At 40.5% G+C, this 18,604-nt stretch overlaps 1 protein-coding gene across 25 annotated transcripts in view; it reads left to right on the top strand.

Moving 5' to 3' along the window:
- ANK2 (ankyrin 2) overlaps window positions 1–18,604 on the top strand; it is a 591,714-nt gene that overhangs the window by 469,053 nt on the left and 104,057 nt on the right. For all 25 annotated transcript variants that reach the window (XM_050943952.1, XM_050943954.1, XM_050943956.1 and 22 more), the window contains 8 exons: window positions 2,047–2,145; window positions 5,464–5,661; window positions 7,676–7,774; window positions 8,458–8,556; window positions 12,649–12,846; window positions 14,928–15,026; window positions 15,382–15,480; window positions 18,015–18,113. In XM_050943952.1, the coding sequence (XP_050799909.1) occupies window positions 2,047–2,145; window positions 5,464–5,661; window positions 7,676–7,774; window positions 8,458–8,556; window positions 12,649–12,846; window positions 14,928–15,026; window positions 15,382–15,480; window positions 18,015–18,113 (990 nt within the window). The remainder of the gene's footprint in view (window positions 1–2,046; window positions 2,146–5,463; window positions 5,662–7,675; window positions 7,775–8,457; window positions 8,557–12,648; window positions 12,847–14,927; window positions 15,027–15,381; window positions 15,481–18,014; window positions 18,114–18,604) is intronic.

Below are 18,604 nucleotides of genomic sequence, written 5' to 3'. Positions count from 1 at the left end.
AGTAATCCATATACTCTGGATAGACCATCTTTTCTCTACTAGAAGGGTAAACAAATCCATGAGGGGGTTCCAATAAGTATGCATGTTATACTGTATTTCTTTTTTTATTTGTTTAATACGACAAATTATTCATGACAAAAATGGTCACTGCTTTTATACTTTTTATATGGAAGCAATATTTATCTAACTACTTTATTAATTGTAAAAACGCTAACAAGAAATTTTGGGAAAGAAACTAAGTCAAAAAAGGATCAGAACTGATAACAGATATTAATAAATGTTTGGATACAAAGTTTAACATTTTACAATTGTTTGTGCTTGGCAGGTGTCTTCGCTTTTACTTAGCAAAGCTCACTAATTGTTTTCAAAAGTTAAATTGCTTCACTAATGCAAGTATAGAATGATCTTTATAGAAATCTAAACCTGATAATTTGTAAAATGAAAGGCTTATTCACAAACAGAATGAAAGCATTTTTTAACTGTACATCCTTCAAATGATAAGATTTTTATATGGTCAAATCTTACAATCAAATCTTTAGGTAAAACTCCCATTAGAACTGAAAGAATTTACCCATTGTCTGTTTACTAAACATAGCTGTTGACCGTATGTAGATTTCAAAATTTATATAAACTGATAGGTTTAGATAAATAAACTAACTCCCAGCAAGGAGGGTTTAATTACATTATAATCTCATCACTGTGAGTAGATTTGGGTTACTTTTTAACTATCTCAGTAAACAACAACAAAACTTGGTCCTTTTCTGGGCTTGCTACAAGGACTCAGCTCCTAGATGAGAGGAGAGAAAGCCAGTGCTATAGCAATTACAGATTAATTAGACAGAGTGTCAACAATAAGAGCCTTCAACTGGTATGTATGGTCCATCCATGGTAAAAAGATGAGGCTCTTCTCTTTATACAAGTAGGTGGCAAATCAAACGATACTGTGTCATCAGCAAGAGTTCACATGTATGTAGGACGAAAAATGCTAGACAGCGATTTATCCTGCTGCGCTGTCATAACAGAGAAGACACAACAAGTCTCTCTATTGCTGCATTATGCCAATGCCTGGTATGTCCTAGACTAGTACTGCAATTTATCCCATACAGACTCTCTTGGGATAAATTGCAGTACGCTCCATAAAGAAGATGGTATAGTGCAAGATTAAGCCAATGTCTCCAACAGCAAAGATTATTTGTTAATTTCTAATGTTGTTTCACAAACATAGGGAAAGCAAAGGAACATCCAGAGCTTTTCATATTCACTTTCGTACCCAGCTCTTTAGACTCTAAAACACTTGGACTTCCTGAAATTCATGTATCCATCTCAAATTCTGTGGGCTATAAAAGGACTGAGAGGGTCTAGCTAGCATTCATTGCACACCCAGTGCCAGTGAGCACAGTTTTTAGAACACTATCCAGGGATTGATATATTGCCTTTGCAATGCCCCCTAAAGCTGTCAGCTCCACACAGTGCACAGGAAGAGACCATCTGGAAAAATGTCCCCTTCCATTTTGAAGCTCAGGTGCTCAGCAATCCCTTGAGAATCCTCGGCTCAATATGTTCTTATCCCCTGGCTATTTTGAAGTACAAGCAGAAGCACCATTATGTAGAAAACCAGGGAATACCTATGATCAGGAGGGAATAATATGCGGGATGCCATTTAAAATAATTGTTTGGTGAATATTCCCAGGCACCACTGGTGGGTTGTGATTTATTTAACATGTTGTAAGACTGAGTGTCAACTCTTGATTCCATTGAAGTCAATGGAAAAACTCCCATTGACGACAATGGGGCTAGAATTTCACCCTGACCCTCAATGATGCAGTTACCATTGTCTGTGGCCACTGGGGTGCCTAGTGAAATACAGCCTGCAGTCCCTTCCCCCACCCCAAAGACGTGTATATACACACACTTCTGAATTTGTTAAGGTCAGACCCTCAGCTGGTGTAAATGAACCTCACTCTATTGACATCATCAGTGTTTACACAAGCTGCAAATTGCTTATTTCTCATGACTTGGGGCTCTAAAATCTCTGCTTTTCTGTAGCGTGGGGAGACTGCCCTACACATGGCGGCACGTGCTGGGCAGGTGGAAGTGGTCCGCTGCCTCTTGAGGAATGGTGCCCTTGTTGATGCCCGAGCCAGGGTAAGTGTTTCATTGCAGCGTCCATACCTTCTGTTTTACTTGTAAGCACAATAAAAACAATGGGTTTTCTAAGGAAGGATGTGTTTTTCTTCAGTAGACAATAAAAAGTCACACGTTGTGTATTTATCTGTTTTTTTTGGGCTTCACTCTAACTAGTTCTTAATACAGTCCTGTAAAATGTAACTTGTATTACTACTTTCTTCTAAATATAGCAGATCTCACTTAGAATTGGAGTGCCCAGGTTCTAACTCAATAGCAGATTCCAGAGCTGCGTGCGGTAGATTTACAGCCTGCTGCCATGAGGCAGTTCAATTACAGACGGGGTCTTTGGCTATGTCTGCACTGGAGCTGAACGTGTAATTTCCAGCTCGGGTAGACGTACCTGTTCTAACTCTGATCAAGCTAGCGCACGAAAGATAGCAGAATAGCCATGGCACTGTGAGTGGCAGGATGGCCTAGCTGCCCCAAGTACAATCCCATCTGAAACCCCAGGTATGTACTCAGGGCGGCTAGTCTGTCTTGCCACTCTGACTGCAGTGGATACACTTCAATGTTTAGCATTCCTGCTCAATCAGAGTTAGCACGGGTATGTCTGCCAGAGATGTAAATTACACCTCCAGCTCCAGGGCAGACACACCCTACATCATTTCAGGGCGCCTCATGACCTATTTCTGCACCCTTATTGGATTCTGCAGCACCGCATGTTATTTTCAGTTACAGTTTACCTAGTAAAGGGACTACCTGTAACTCCATGTAGCAATATTTGCTTTTGAATAGAACTAGCTTATATTATCTGAAGTTGAAAGAAAGAGTAGATTGAAAATATGCTGGTTGTCAATGGAATGATTCTGGCACACTGGGCAGAATTTCTTTATTGTCTGCTGTTTGTTTAGCTCTGTAATCTCACACTGTTCTTTCTCCCCAGCTCCCTTAAGGGCTCAAGTTCTAAAAGACATTTGAACTCTTAAGTTTAAAAGAGTACGATAATATAAATGCTGAAACAAAGCATCAGAGGATTCTGATTAATCTAACAGCTAAACTTCCACCAGTTAGATATCAAGTGCAATTCTCCCACTGTCCACTAAAATCAATCACGTGGCCCTGATTTGTATACCTGTGATGTGGTTTTAAACATTTAATCCTGATAATGCATTATAAAATATAGATGGAAGCAGTTAACACACAAAAGGCCAAGCTGTCTAAACACTGGCACGTAAAAGAATTATGAGCCAGATGCTCCTTATGTAATCACTTACAAGATTTTGTGACTATTTTTTCATTGACTTTAATGGAAGTTGCATAGATGTGCAAGATGGGTGCAAAGTGAGTGTAAACCACTTGCAACCAGGATAAGTAAGTGGAGAATTCTGTTTTAGTAGCATTATACACCCAGTTTGCACAGTATAAATGACTATACTGAGAGGAAGAATGGTTCAGTGGTTAGGGCACTGGCCTAAGACTTGGGAGACCTAAGTTCCATTCCCTGCTCTACCACAGACTTCCTATGTGACCTTGGGCAAGTTAATTAACCTCTCTGTGCCTCATTCCCCATCTGTAAAACGGGACTAATCGCTCTGCTTTGCCTCACAGGGGTGTTGTAACGATAAATACATTAAAGATTTGTGAGACACTCAGATACTATAGGGATGGGGGCCATATAAGTACTTGATGTAGGTAGAGAGATGTTCAAGGCAGTGGAAAATGTATCTGAATATATGTGATCACGCCTTAAGAACATTGTCTGTGGTTATTGGGGAATTGTGTTCTGTTTCCACGTATTTGGAAAACTGCAAGCAGACAACAACAATACTGTACGTATACTGGTTATTCATTAGCCCTACCAACATTAGTCATGTATTCTTTCACAGACAGGTCTTTCAAAAGAGCTCATCTTAATATTTTGAAAATCTGGCCACTTCATTTAGATGCCAGAATGGGAGCTGATCATTGTAAAAATCTAGCCCTAATTATCATCACCTAAACACTTAGGAAAATCTGTCCCTCAGTGTTTAAAAGAGCATCTATTTTTAGCCTAGATGTTCTTACAAAAATTAAAATTCCTACCACAGAAACACATCGAAGCAGTTGCTGTGGCCAAAATCAACCCAGGTCCCAGGAACATCTTTTTGTCTGATTTCTGTATTCGATGATGCATATTTTTGACAATATTGAAAAATCAACTGTAGTTGGCCATGTGCAATATGCATGGTATATATCAGGTGAAGATATTAAGCCTGGGTTGTACTTTAAATGATGGGGGCAGGGGATTCCTGGGGTTAAGATTCCTACTCTGACATTAATCCCTTCATGCGAAATCAGAAATATCTTTGGATGGTTTAGGGCACTCAAACATTGTGATTTTTTTTGTGTATCATTAGTGCACATTTAACCTCAGTCTATGCAAAATCTATCATTTGGAAATCAAACTGAAATAATATTATACAATAAAAGCAAAATATAATGTCTCTGAGAGCCAAACTCATACAAATGTGAAACATCTGCTTTTCACTAGGCCAGTTTTGTGCATATTTTTCATGCCAGTGAAAGGCAAATTTTCCATGAAGAATGGAATTTTTCACTATGCATTTGTGAAATAACTCTGGGCTGCAGAAAAATAAAGTCAGGACACTGAGGTAAAAACAACAGCAAATGTTTCTGAGTCGTTTCATTGGAAACTGTTCGTACAGCATAATCCTCAAATTTGGCACAGCTCCTCTGAAGAATTTGGCTGTTATAGGGAAGGCTTCAGTTACCAGATTGAGGACTTTTTATGTTTCCTCTGCTCACATGTTGGACCCAGATCTATGGATGGACAGCATGTGAGTGCATCACTGCAGTGCCTCTGGGATTATTAACTACCCAAGGACTTCATTTTATGACAATAAATGATTGAAGAGTCACATGTAGTCAGTTTATATTTAAATATACACCTTGAAAACAGCAAGAACAGGAATAGAGAGTATCTAGAAATTGTTTCCATAGGGCCAGATTCTGAAGCTACTTGTGGAGTAAGGTGCTACCGAAGGTGAGTAAGGGTTTCATAAAGTTGCAATACAAAGAAATACAAGTAGGACTATGGTGCAAGTGATCTACATTCATATTTAAAGAAGAAAAGAAAAACTATGTTCCTCCCTACATTTTCCCTCCCTTTGATCTAATAGCACATTGTTTAATCTCCACACTGGTACTGAGCATTCCCCTGTGTCCTTTATTGTTTTATATGTGGTGAATGTGTAGAGTCTTCAACTGGAATCCATTAGGATGTGGTATTCAGGTTGCTTCTACTGGCATTAACTGTTCACCTGATTTGAGTTGTAGGAGGAACAGACTCCACTGCACATTGCCTCTCGGTTGGGTAAAACAGAGATTGTCCAACTGCTGCTACAACACATGGCTCACCCTGACGCTGCAACCACTAATGGGTACACCCCACTGCACATCTCTGCCAGAGAGGGACAAGTTGATGTAGCATCAGTTCTCTTGGAGGCAGGTGCTGCACACTCTTTGGCCACCAAGGTAAGATGAGATGCATTGTGCTAGTCTCCCAATAGGAGAGAGAAGACTGTGATGTGGTTAGCAAGCAGGGAGGCAGCTGTATAGTGAAGGAAGCATTTTCACTGAGAAACTGACCTGGTTTTATTATAAACAATAGTCAAACAGATTAAAGCAATATACATGGAATTCATCAGATTTTGACACATATTTGTCTTCCTCTGAAGTCTCAGGTTTTGGTTTAAGCTGGAGACAAAATGCTAGACTTGATAAATAACAAATGATCTTAACAAGTTTAGAAAGTACTAGGTTTCTGTGACAAAGGAACCTCTCTTGCCTACAAGGTGCCTTCTATGTATCCAAATAAACACCTAAAATCATCATCCCTAGCATTCTTTAAACAAACAAACCTCCTTAAAGGCTTATTTATTTTAATTATTTAAATTAATGAAAGAACTCTGGTATCTAACAGCTGAAAAGAAATTCTCAAAATATAAATTGCATAATAAATCAGAGTATTCTATAACCAGATTGACATTCAGCATCTTAGTAAATTAGTAAGGTATTGTACCACATGTCATGGCATGGTTGATTATTTCAAAGATTGTCCTAAAAATATTCTACAGTACTAGATTTGTTTGCCTGCCTATTAAAGTGTTAACAGGTAGATTCCTAATAGAAGTAATATAAAGGAAAATGGATATGGGGGATAGAGCGATGAATCAAGAGGTCTTCTCCAAACCCGTCATCTGATTATGCGATTGCAAATATGGTGTCAGGTGGAAAGAAGAGCTCCTTATTTTATAGTTGAAGCTTAAACCTTATATCTTCCAGGATTAGAAAATTCTAAACCAATGGTTCTCAAATGAGAAGTCACGGATTACTGGGGGTGTTGGCAGTTTCCAGATGCTAAATCACATTAAAACACAGTTAAAACTGTAGATACTTTCCTAATTTTCCAAATAAGCAATTGCTGTAATTGCTGCTGGAATGTTGTGTAATCATAGCTAAGAGGAGAGGTAGTCTGTAAGGCCATCCTTTGTTAACATGTGATTCATGCTATGGAAAACTTTGGGAACCCCTGATCCAAACCCCATGCAGGCAGAGTAACATAACTTGATGGCAACTAGAATAAACACCACACATTGTCAAAATGTCAGGCAAATATGCTATGGTGCTACCTGGTGATGTTTCCAGGACAACAGTTGCAAATCATCTGCAAATCATCTGTCCTTATCTCTTAACTTCTCTTATCAACTTGATTTTTAAAAAGAAATTACTGGGGAAATAATTTGTTAGACATTTTGTCAAAGGGCTAGTGAATCCATATTAACACTTAATAGAAAAGACGTTTTTAAGAAGACAACTTTTCACCCTTAAATGTATGTGTTTAAAAAAATTAACGTGCTACAGCCCTCCTGTTAGACAATATCTATTTCAGTAGAGCTGCAGAAGCTGTATCCAAATTTATTGGCTATATAGTGTGTCTATATAAATGTGTGTCTTAATATATAGTATCATTCTTCTGCGGAGCTGCTGCAATGGTAACACCAAGTTCAGAGCTGTTCTCATAGGATTTAGTTTCTTGCAGATTGTTTGGCCTATCAGTTACTTCCAGGCACAAATCAATGTAGTGGGTAAATAATTAAAAACTCTGTCACCATAAAACTAAATAAAAAATTGAGCCACTGAAAAGCTAAGTTTTGGATAAAATTTGAATTGGAGCCTCACTACCTGTACAATGGATATTGCTTGGTAAACTTTTTATGTGGTAAAATGTCATACTGTGGCCATATGGAAGACTGAAAGAGAGGATATTTTCTTGTATGACACACTCATATCAAAATACTTCAGACTGATTGGTACCATTACTAGTTGTTAAATCTTATTAGTTATTAATGAATAAAAATTGCAGGTGGCTTTAATTTGAATCGTAACCTGCTAAAACATTCAAAGGTTAGAAGAAAGAAAAAATGATCGTTAAATGAAAGATCCCAGAGACTTACACTAAAATTTTTGTCTCCTAAAAATTATTCAGAAGGGATTCACACCACTGCATGTGGCAGCCAAGTATGGAAGCTTGGATGTGGCAAAACTACTTTTGCAGCGTCGTGCTTCTCCTGATTCAGCTGGCAAGGTACAGTCCTCCACTACAGGCAATCACTGGGGGATTGAAAAGCAACAAGCAATTATGCTCAGTAATTTGGTGAAAAAATAATGTAAAGAAAAGAAGTTGTATTCACTGTCCAACTTAACTGTATTAAAAATAACAGTCTCTCTAGAATGATTTTTACATACACATGCATATGAGGCTACCTCACAGTGAGTTTAATATTTTACTTTTATTACAGCAGAGCATGTTGGTGCATAATTATAAAGACTGATATGTTACTGTGGATCAAGAAGTGCCCATTCTGTTAAATTATTCAGGTCATAAAAATCACAATTCAGAAATAATGGAGCAAGACCAGAACTATTACTTTTTCCCATGTTGCGAAGGTTGCTCATAATGATGTTTCTCTGACTTGGAGATTTCAGAACTTGGTTTGTGATGAATAATAAATAGTGGCCAAATCAAATTCATCCTCAATTGCTTGCCCTGTTTTAAGCAAAGTACATCATACTAACTGTTGGCTTACTATTATTTTCAGTTTCAGCAAAGTTTCTAAAATGAAAATAATTCAGACTGAGTTAAATGTCATTTTGTTTATCTATTTATTGGCTAATCAATTAATATATTTGTTTAATATATATTGATTTGCGGTTTAATGGTTGCTTATGCCCAGCTAACAACTTAATTCGATAACACGCCCTTTACAGAATGGCCTCACCCCACTCCATGTAGCTGCTCACTATGACAACCAGAAGGTGGCTCTGCTGTTGCTGGAGAAAGGTGCCTCTCCCCATGCTACTGCCAAGGTGAGATTTCACAGCCAAGCACTGGCAATGTTACACTCTTGAGAACCAGGGGAATAATTTTAAAACAACAAACAAACCAGTGAAGGAGCTGAGTCAGCTGAAGGCTGGAGTCACAGTTGCAAACTCCTGACACTAGGGTGACCAGACAGCAAGTGTGAAAAATCAGGACAGAGGGTGAGGGATAATAGGAGCCTATATAAGAAAAAGCCCCCAAAATCGGGACTGTCCCTATAAAATTGAGACATCTGGTCACCCTACCTGACACCCCAGAAAGTGGATATAGAGGCCTCTGCTGGTCAGAGGCTACAGTTGCAGCTGACTCATGCTTGTTCTTGAGCCTCTCAGATAAACAGTTAATGGTTGACCGGCAGGAAAAAGGGAGAGAGAATGCTTGGAAGTTGCTGCACAAAGAAATCTCATACTTTTTCTTCTCCCTCCTCTGCTGCCTCTTCTTCTTGCCCTTCACAGCCAGACACAGTTTTGAGGGAAAGGAGTTCTCCTCCTCAGAGAAAAGCTGGAGGAGAGATGCCCCTCCTTTTGCTTATAATTGTCCCCATCATTAGAATACTCTTAAAGATATTTTACAGCCTTATAACTACGGTAGTTTTGTATCTGTAGTTTTCAGGATTTTTGAAGCTATGCAAGAACTCTGAATAGCACTTCTGAGACTATGCTCAAGCCTATTAATCGTATCTTCTTTGCTCATTCTTAAAAATAGAGCTGGTTTTTTTTCAATAGAGACTGTAAGGGTTGTTTTTTAAAGTCACTGTAGAGCCTTTTAGAAACATACTTGCTTTATAGCATAGCCAGTTATAGTCAAACCTTGTTACTGAAATATAAGGACTGCTGATTATCCAATGCATTGATAAATATGAGGAAATTCAGTCCATGCGAACACCAGATCAGGATGTCCTTGTGTGATTGACTTTCTGAGTAGACTTTATGGATCACTTGTCTATTGTCCCTAAAAGAGACCCTATTCTGGTCTTACTGAAGCTACCCTGTTGCCTGTTCCAGTTCGTGACCAGACACAAAAAGACTGATTTTCCTCTTGCAGATATCAGTCAAGTCAGTGAAATTACACCAGTGTAAAATCAATGTGTAAGAAAAATCTGGCTGAAGAGTACACAGCTAATTAGAGTGGCAACTCCATCTGAAAGCTAGACTCAGTGTGTCCAATATATTATTGCAGAGTCAAAGTACACCCAATACAGCAGGGGTCAGCAACCTTTCAGAAGTGGTGTGCCGAGTCTTCATTTATTCACTCTAATTTAAGGTTTTGTGTGCCAGTAATACATTTTAATGTTTTTAGAAGGTCTCTTTCTATGTCTGTAATATATAACTAAAATATTGTTGTATGTAAAGTAAATAAGGTTTTAAAAATGTTTAAGAAGATTTATTTAAAATTAAATTAAAATGCAGAGCCCCCCCCGACTGGTGGCCAGGACCCAGGCAGCGAGTGCACCACTGAAAATCAGCTTTTGTGCCATCTTTGGCATGCATGCCATAGGTTGCCTACCCCTGCCATACAGTATAAATGCTATGGCTTTACCAGGTAAACCCATAGTGACATTCCTTGTGACTGAGTAGTGGGAGCTGTGCTAAGCTTGTCTGTCATTCTTTGAATATATTGCATGTATGACTGTCCCGAGTCCAACTTAATTTTAATGAAAAAAAAGCGTAATTTGGAGCTTACTTTAGTACTGCATAATGTTGGAAACCTGTCCTTGAACCTGTGTGTGTAGAGAGGTTTGTCTGTGTGGCAGGATCAGGGCTTGTATCGTTCTCTTATATGTTATAGGAGACTAAAAAAGGAAAACACCCACACAGAACCCTATCTCTGCAAGTTTTCATTGATTTAAAATTTTCTGGATCCTACAGTCTGCTCAAACTGTCCTTCAAGAAGTGGCTCTTCTTTTCATTGATGTACAGGAGGCACTGCTTTTGCTGGTGTGGATGGGAATTCAGCAGAAGCATTGCTGCAGTAAGAAATTTTACCAACCCTCCTTCCCAACACAGATACTACAAACGTAACAAGGATTCTGTTTGTCCTAACTCCTTATTAAGCCTTTGGAAATGCAAAACAGGGAATTAAGTGGAACACCATTCTCTTCTTTCCAAATAAGGCAGTGTGCCAATGCACTGAGATTGTACATTATAGTTAATAGCTCCCTCTGACTGTATTCAGCCAATTGCATAACTGACACAACTATCAAAGTTGCAGGTGCAAACACACTTCCTCCACTATACTTTTACATCCAAAGAACTGAGTGCAGTGCAGAGCATGTGCCCATCAAGCACCAAAAAGTTGTCACTCATCAGTCAGAAGCAGGGTATTTACTCATTTATGGGGGGAAAAATTGGGTGAAATAGAGCCAGTGACAGGACAATTCTAATGTGTGAAGGCTAGGGCATAGTTAAATTCCAGCTTGGGTGGAAGAGAAGGTGGATGAAGGCAAAGCAGTTGCAGAGCAGGTCCTAGTAGGTTCCAAAATATAATTAATCTGTGAGAGTATAAAATAATATTGTTTCCAGGCACCTTATTTTACAGTATACTGGCTTTTCCTAGTTTTTATGAAACTTCTCTTTCTGTTCTCTTTCCACCCACATTCTAGGACTAGATCCTTAGCTGGTGTAAATCTGAATAGTTCAATGTCAATTTGTATTAGCTGGGGATCTGGATCTAAGTTTTATTGATATCTGCTGACTGCAGTATTCTTGTCAACGTCCATATGGGTCAGCCAGTACATGCATGCATTTCCAAAAAAGTGCATTTCTGTCTGTCTCTGTCTTCCTTGGGACATCTTATTCTTATATGTTCTTCTATATATTACAGTACCCAAGATTTCCAAAATTTAGAGTTCATTGCAGTCTCTCAGTCTTCATTTATTAACCACCTACCACTTTGGTATGTGAAGGACAAGATGCACTTTTTTTGCATGATTACAGTGTCACAAAGTGAAAAAAATGTTTTTGGATTTAGAGAACTAAAAGCAAAAATAAACTCATTGTAATATATGCCTTGCAATTAAACATTAGAATGGCTGGAAAATGGAATTTCCCTCATGAGAAAATTTTGATTTTTTTTGGAATGACTTTTCAACCAAAATTTCAAACTTTTTCACAGGAGGAAAATTTCTGAAAAATTCCATTTTAGGATAACCAAAACAGTTAACTTTCCAGGCAGCTGCCTCCAAGGGATGCCCAACTTTTCAGGCAGCCAACTCCCTTGGGGAATCAAGCACTACAGGGAGGCAGCTGACCAGGGAAACCCAGGCTCTCAGGAAACCTGGCAGGCAAGCACTCTGTCCTGCTTTCTTGGTTTCTGTTGAAAGTTTCCATGGAATTGACACATCCCGCTGAACCTTTAGATTCTGTCAGTTCAGCATTTTCTGACAGAAAAATGTTCTGTCTGAAAATTTTTGACAAGGTCTACTAAACATAGATTTTAACGTATTGCTTTTCCAATTGCAAACTGCACATTATAAAGTTAAAATGGCACTCATTCCCACCAGGTAGCATTGAGGCGAGGAGCCCAGAGGTTTAGAAGGAGGACTAGATATTTATGTGGATTTTAAAAACAGCCACAATACACCAGATAGCACGAGGGGTTATATCCTTTTTATGCTAGTTTAGGGCATAAGATAACTACTAAATAGCAGGGTTTAGGAAAAGATTTCCAAATGCATAGGCTATTCCATAATTGTCCACCTTCCTTTGAAGTATCTGGTATTGGCCGCTGTTGGAGGCAGGATTCCAATCTAAATGGACAATTGGTCTCATCTGATACAGGAATCCTATGTAAATAATTCTTAAGATACAGAAATGTCTCAATAGTTGGCTTTTAATTGTTTTTCTTTTCAACATTCCTTCATATTTCTCTATGCCACCATAAACTGAAAATTGGATATTTTCTATTCCTCCATTATTGTTTCCACTGGAAACTGACTGTAGGATTGTCAAGAATGGGAAAAATAATGCTAGAGGCAGATTGTTCCAGATATTTCTATGAAATAAAATGGTGCACTATTTGCTGTGTGATGGATTTGTAAACATCAGAAAAGGCTATTAACATGTGGAGCCTGGTTTTAGAATGGATACACCCCTCTGCACATTGCTGCCAAGAAGAATCAGATGCAGATAGCTACCACGCTGCTGAGCTACGGAGCTGAGACCAACATTCTGACCAAACAGGGAGTGACCCCGCTGCACCTGGCCTCTCAAGAAGGTCATGCTGACATGGTTACCTTGCTTCTGGACAAAGGATCTAATATCCATGTGGCAACTAAGGTAATGCCCTCTCACCACTGAGGATAAGCTATCACAGGGAGGGCGTCCAATAACTTGCAAAGTGCAATACAAGAATAGAGCCAGCTGCTCAGAAATAGAGTCCAAACTACACACCCCTGTACACATGCAAAAGCTCAAGATCTGGGAAGTGTAAGGAAGCAAGGCAGGTGTGTGAACAGCAGCAGTGAGGGTAGCTAGGGCTAGCAGAGAAAGTGACCCTGATCAGAGGCTGTCTTAAAAGCATATCATTAGCAGCTATGTTGGGTAACCTAGGGAGGATTTGCAGTGGTGTGCCATGTTCAGTGGAAAATGATGTGCCTGCAAGCTCTGACAGAAAGGTGGGCCTGGAGAAGCAGGCATGCCAAGGGAAGTTGCTGCAAAACCAGCCATGGAGAAACAGTTGTAGTGTTTCCACTGTCCTGCAGTCTTGTAATCTCTGAGCTGTTTCCAACATAATACCAAAGCTGTACATCCTGTCTAAAGGATTAAGAAATAATAGAAGGGAGGTTGCGAAAAGCTCTAGGTCAGGAGTCCCCAACGTGGTGCCCGTGGGCGCCATGGCACCTGCGTCCTGGCCGGCAGTTGAGCATCCACTGAAATGCTGCTGAAATTCAGCGGCATTTTGGTGGCAATGCCCAGGGCCGGCTCCAGGCCGCAGCGTGCCAAGCGTGTGCTTGGGGCGGCTTGCCGCGGGGGGCGCTCTGCCGGTTGCCGGGAGAGCGGCAGGCGGCTCCAGTGGACCTCCCGCAGGCATCCCTGCGGAGGGTCCTCTGGTCCCACGGCTCCGGTGGACCTCCCGCAGGTGTCCCTGTGGAGGGTCCGCTGTCCTGCGGCTCCGGTGGAGCATACTCAGGCACGCCTGCAGGAGGTCCACCGGAGCCACGGGACTGGTGAGTGGCAGAGCGCTCCCCGCGGTGTGCTGCTGTGTGCTTGGGGCGGCGAAATGGCTAGAGCCGGCCCTGGCGATGCTCTCGATGATGCTGCTTGCTGCCGACAAGTGACGTCATCGAGAGGTGTCGCTGCCGAAATGCCACGGTAATTTGGCTGCATTTTGGCGGATGCTCGACCACTGCCACGGGCCTTCGTCTGGCGCCCACCATACGAAAAGGTTGGGGACCACTGCTCTAGGTCCTATGAGTCATTGGGTTGATCCAGCCCTATGTGACACATGTCAGAGAACAATAGCTTGAGGGCTGAACTAGTGGAGTGCTTGTGGCACTTATCCCAATATATTGTGCCATCCAGCTTCCTTGCTGGGGTGGAAGAAACTAGTAATGTTTGGCAAAGAATAATGCAGCTTTACTAGTTGAGAAAATAATAAAATAATTCTAATGAAAACCATTCTGATCCATCAGGTTTTCTATTGGAATGTGTGCCAAATCCTTCCTAGAAGTACCTTGATTCCCTCCCAAAAAACATTACATAAGACTTTCTGTGATGCAGTTTTATCCAGCCAAAAGATGCTGAACAAAATTTACTCTCACATTTACTCTGCCCTGGTTCTGCAGCCTTTGCTCAGGAGTAAAAGCTGCATGATGAGGCTCTTGATGTGTGAGAATAGTGTAACGTGCCATTCTAAGAAATGGGAAGCAAACTGCTTTTCCATTCTCATACTCAATGTGTCTATTTATATAAGCTGTTACCCATTTCCTGTCCATAGGCTATCAATGTATGCTTTTTTAAAGATTTGCTTCGATTCTCTTTTTGGGCCTCAATTCTCTTTTACTGTTTCCTTTATTCTGACTCCCACCTATAATTGTTAAGGCCCATTCCTGCCAGCTGAGGAAGGCTACATATGGCTCCCAGAGTTGGCACTTTGATTTCTCCAGTGACGTTATTGTGTAAAGTCCAGGTATGGTAATCACTAGCCAAAAGCACCAATCTATAGTTACGATGACAGTTCGCTGTGATGAGCTGTTCGCTAGTTTTTCATGGATAGAGACCAACTCCCGTTTCTGCTTAAAAATCTTTATTTTTGAAATTACAGACAGGATCTTGCTATATTTAAAAATGATACAACTTGCACGTCCTGTTTCTTTCCTTTTGGTAACATTATACTTCTCTTTCCATTTCATTTGTAGAGTGGATTGACATCCTTGCACCTTGCAGCTCAGGAGGATAAAGTGAACGTAGCTGATATACTGACAAAGCATGGTGCAAACCAAGATGCCCAGACAAAGGTAAACCACATAATGCTACTGCTTCCCAGGTGAACAAGGATGTTATTGTTATAATGTCAAGTATCAGAGGGGTAGCCGTGTTAGTCTGGATTTGTAAAAGCAGCAAAGAGTCCTGTGGCACCTTATAGACTAACAGACGTATTGGAACATGAACTTTCATGGGGGAATACCCACTTCGTCGGATGCATGTCATGTCACAGAAAGTCATGCATCCGACGAAGTGGGTATTCCCCACGAAAGCACATGCTCCAATACGTCTGTTGGTCTATAAGATGCCACAGGACTCTTTGCTCTTGTTATAATGGAATGTCCCATTGACTGCAGAGGTTTACTTTTTTGTGTTATTTTATTGTAGCTGGGCTACACTCCTTTAATTGTGGCTTGTCACTATGGAAACATCAAGATGGTGAATTTCCTCCTGAAACAGGGAGCCAACGTCAATGCTAAAACAAAGGTAAAGAATTTGTCATCACTTCTGTTTTTTTCCTTCAGTGACCATATGATACTAATTCATACTGCATATGGACAGCTATAGGATTGTTTTCCTAGTAGATCTTTTTACAAATTACGTATGCACACTAGGTGTCAATATCTGCTGATTTGTGGCTGTGGTGGAATGAGTTCCCTCTGTTCTGCTTCAGGGTGCATTATTCACTAAGCTGAAGTTGGGTGCATTAACTCTGTGTGTGCGTGTGTGAGAAGGAAGATCTGTTCTCTTGAGTTTTTCCTTTATTTTATTTGTACTTGTAACACGTATGAGCCTGATTCTGCTCACACTAGTGTAATTCCATTGACTTCAGAGTTACTTCTGAGTTGCACCAGAATAAAACCCTCCAAGGTGTGGTATGTGAAGACAACTCTGCCTCTCTCAACCAGTGGTTTCTGGATCTGCCGAATATATGCTTACACTGAGGGATCTGTGACCACAAAGCCATGTTATATTACAGATGTCATCACATCACCTGCACCAGAAGAAGGAGAAGGCAGCCCACAAGGGCCCAGCACTCCCTGGCTCCAATTCAAACTGGCTTCCTGTTGGTAGCCTATAGTCACACCGTTCACCTGGTTTCCTTGGTGTTCTGGTGTCAGTGCAAACAGCTAAGCTCCAGTGATGGCTCCAACAACACATCTGATGTCCTTGACAACTGATCAGAATCACACAAACTTATAATTCACTGATCATTCCTGCTGACTCCTCTGTCTCCAGCTGCTTACTTGTATGGTCGATCCACCCCTCAAAATGGGACGGCATCATGAAAATGAGCCCAACTAAACAGCGCTAACTCCAATGCACAAAAAAAACACAGTGGCAGGGGTAGAGTCAAGACATTTCCAGAGCAGTCATAGCCCAGACTCAGTAGGTTAAAACCATAGGTAAGATTGTTCAAAGAGCTAGTAGGTATAACAAGAAAAAAGTTGAAACCTATAATTAAAGCAGACAGCTAGAAACTGTGTGCTACCAAGTGGCAGCTGGCAGCAGGTCCAGCTGAGCAACTTGGAGGCAATTGAAAGGAATATCGTAATTGCCCCTTAACTGTTAGGTGTCACTCTGTATCTAAATGTGTGTTGAACTCATTGGGTCAGGTTCTGACTTGAGTTTCACTGGTTATTCTAGTTATCTGAAATAATTCTATTAAAGTTAGTTTAGAGTAACACCAGAGTAACTGAAACCAGTATCTGGCTCACTGGCTCTTCAAAAATATCATAAATCTTGGCACACTAACAGATAACCAGCATTGTGGATTCACTCAGTTTAAAGAGCAAGTCCCTCCTGGCCAGATTTATAGCTGACAAAAGCCGAGCGACATGCTATTGGGGTTCTTTCTATAGAGAGAACCTTCAAGATATTGTGTGCCATGTCCAGCGGAAAGGTGATGTGTCTGAACTGGATCCCAAGGGACAGCACTGATAATAAAGTAATAGAAATAATGTGCTTGTCAGTATAAAACACCACAACTTACAGTAAACCCCTGCTTTGTATCCTACCTGGTAGATGAATGCGTAGCCTAAATGTTACAAGGGCAACTAGAGTACCAAACGTTCTCACCCATCTGTCCATATGAAAGACGCATGTCATAGTCATAGTTTAAGGCACACACACAAGTCCAAGAGATCAGTCTGAGTCCCTTAGGCTCTCTTATACATACATTCATGGTACAGTGAAATCAAATTACTATTTCCCTGCCCCCCAGTTTTATTCTCTGCCTGCTTTCAGAGTCAAGTGCAGATAATTTGTAAATTAACTGCCTGACTAGATTCATACAATTGCCCCTCAGATCAGCTAGCTGAAGTGCAGTCTGGCTATGCTTTTGTATTGTAGAACATCATGAATGGATCATTGGAGTAGATAAATATACAGAATTTAAAAATGTTTGTTGGTATGCCAAACATGCAAACATTTTTCACTATATCTGTGGCACAGTTGGGACCTTTTGCAGACCAACAGAAAATGAACTGCACTGACATTCTCAATCAGTGAGACTTATAGTCAAACAGCTGCTTCATTTAAAATGGACTCAGTCAGTGCTGTTAGTATTTACATGGCTTTATAAATTAGTCCAAGTATTTTTAAAGGCAGACTCCTTGGGTACCCATTAAAAACAGAGGGCTGGGAGTCAGAAGACCTGGGTCTGTCCCCCTTTCCCCCATTTGCTCTGTGACCTTGGGCATGAGCATTATGTTCTCTGTGCTTCATTGTTCCCATCTGTGAAATGGGGACAGTAATGTTTGCTCACCTTTATAAAGACCATTAATATTGTCATATGAAAAATACTCCACAAGTCTAATATTATCACGATTTATTATTTCAGTAATCCCTAGAGGGTTTAGAGAAGGTGCTGAGAATTATTGTATGTGTGAGTGAAATGCTGGCATAGATGTGGTTTTAAATAAATTAAATGTCTTGACTAGAGGAAATAAATTGAAATGTATTTTCTAATCACTGTATTTTTCTCTCCTTAAAAATATGGTGGTTACCACTAATAACAGAATGGCTACACCCCTCTGCACCAAGCTGCTCAACAGGGTCACACTCATATCATCAATGTCCTACTCCAGCATGGGGCCAAGCCCAATGCCATCACTGCTGTAAGTCTGGAAACTGTCTGTGTTACTATTGCAATCTGTCACCTGCCTGCAGGTTTTCCCCCGATGGCTCCTCTCTTTCCTGAATCTGATTGACTCATCTGATTCCTCTCCTCTCTAGCCTTTTGCTTTGGTGAATGTGCTTCTCATACAGCTGGTCATCAGATGTGAGAGTGTGACTTCCTCTCTTCTTTCTAGCCCCTTAAGGTAGCTCTGCTTAGTTGCAAAGATCTTTCCAGATGGAGAGTTAGTTTGAATAGTGATCTGAGCATGGGATTTGGAAACAGTAATTCCTGAATTATAATTCCAGGTTGGCCACTGACTGGTTGTGTCACAGGCACTCTGCATCTCAATTTCTCCATGTCTAAAACAAGAATAGCAATAAAGATGGTAGTCTTATTATTCCCCCAGTGCCTGGCCAAGATGAGGATCTGGGTGAAGGCAAACTGACTGCAACCCTACTGTATATAAGATGAAAGGGATACTTACTGCCC

Source organism: Gopherus flavomarginatus, chromosome 3 (genome assembly GCF_025201925.1).
Source record: "Gopherus flavomarginatus isolate rGopFla2 chromosome 3, rGopFla2.mat.asm, whole genome shotgun sequence".
NCBI classification, from domain to species: domain Eukaryota; kingdom Metazoa; phylum Chordata; order Testudines; family Testudinidae; genus Gopherus; species Gopherus flavomarginatus.
The sequence above is the reverse complement of the archived record's forward strand: the minus strand, read 5'-3'. Positions and strand labels throughout refer to the sequence as shown.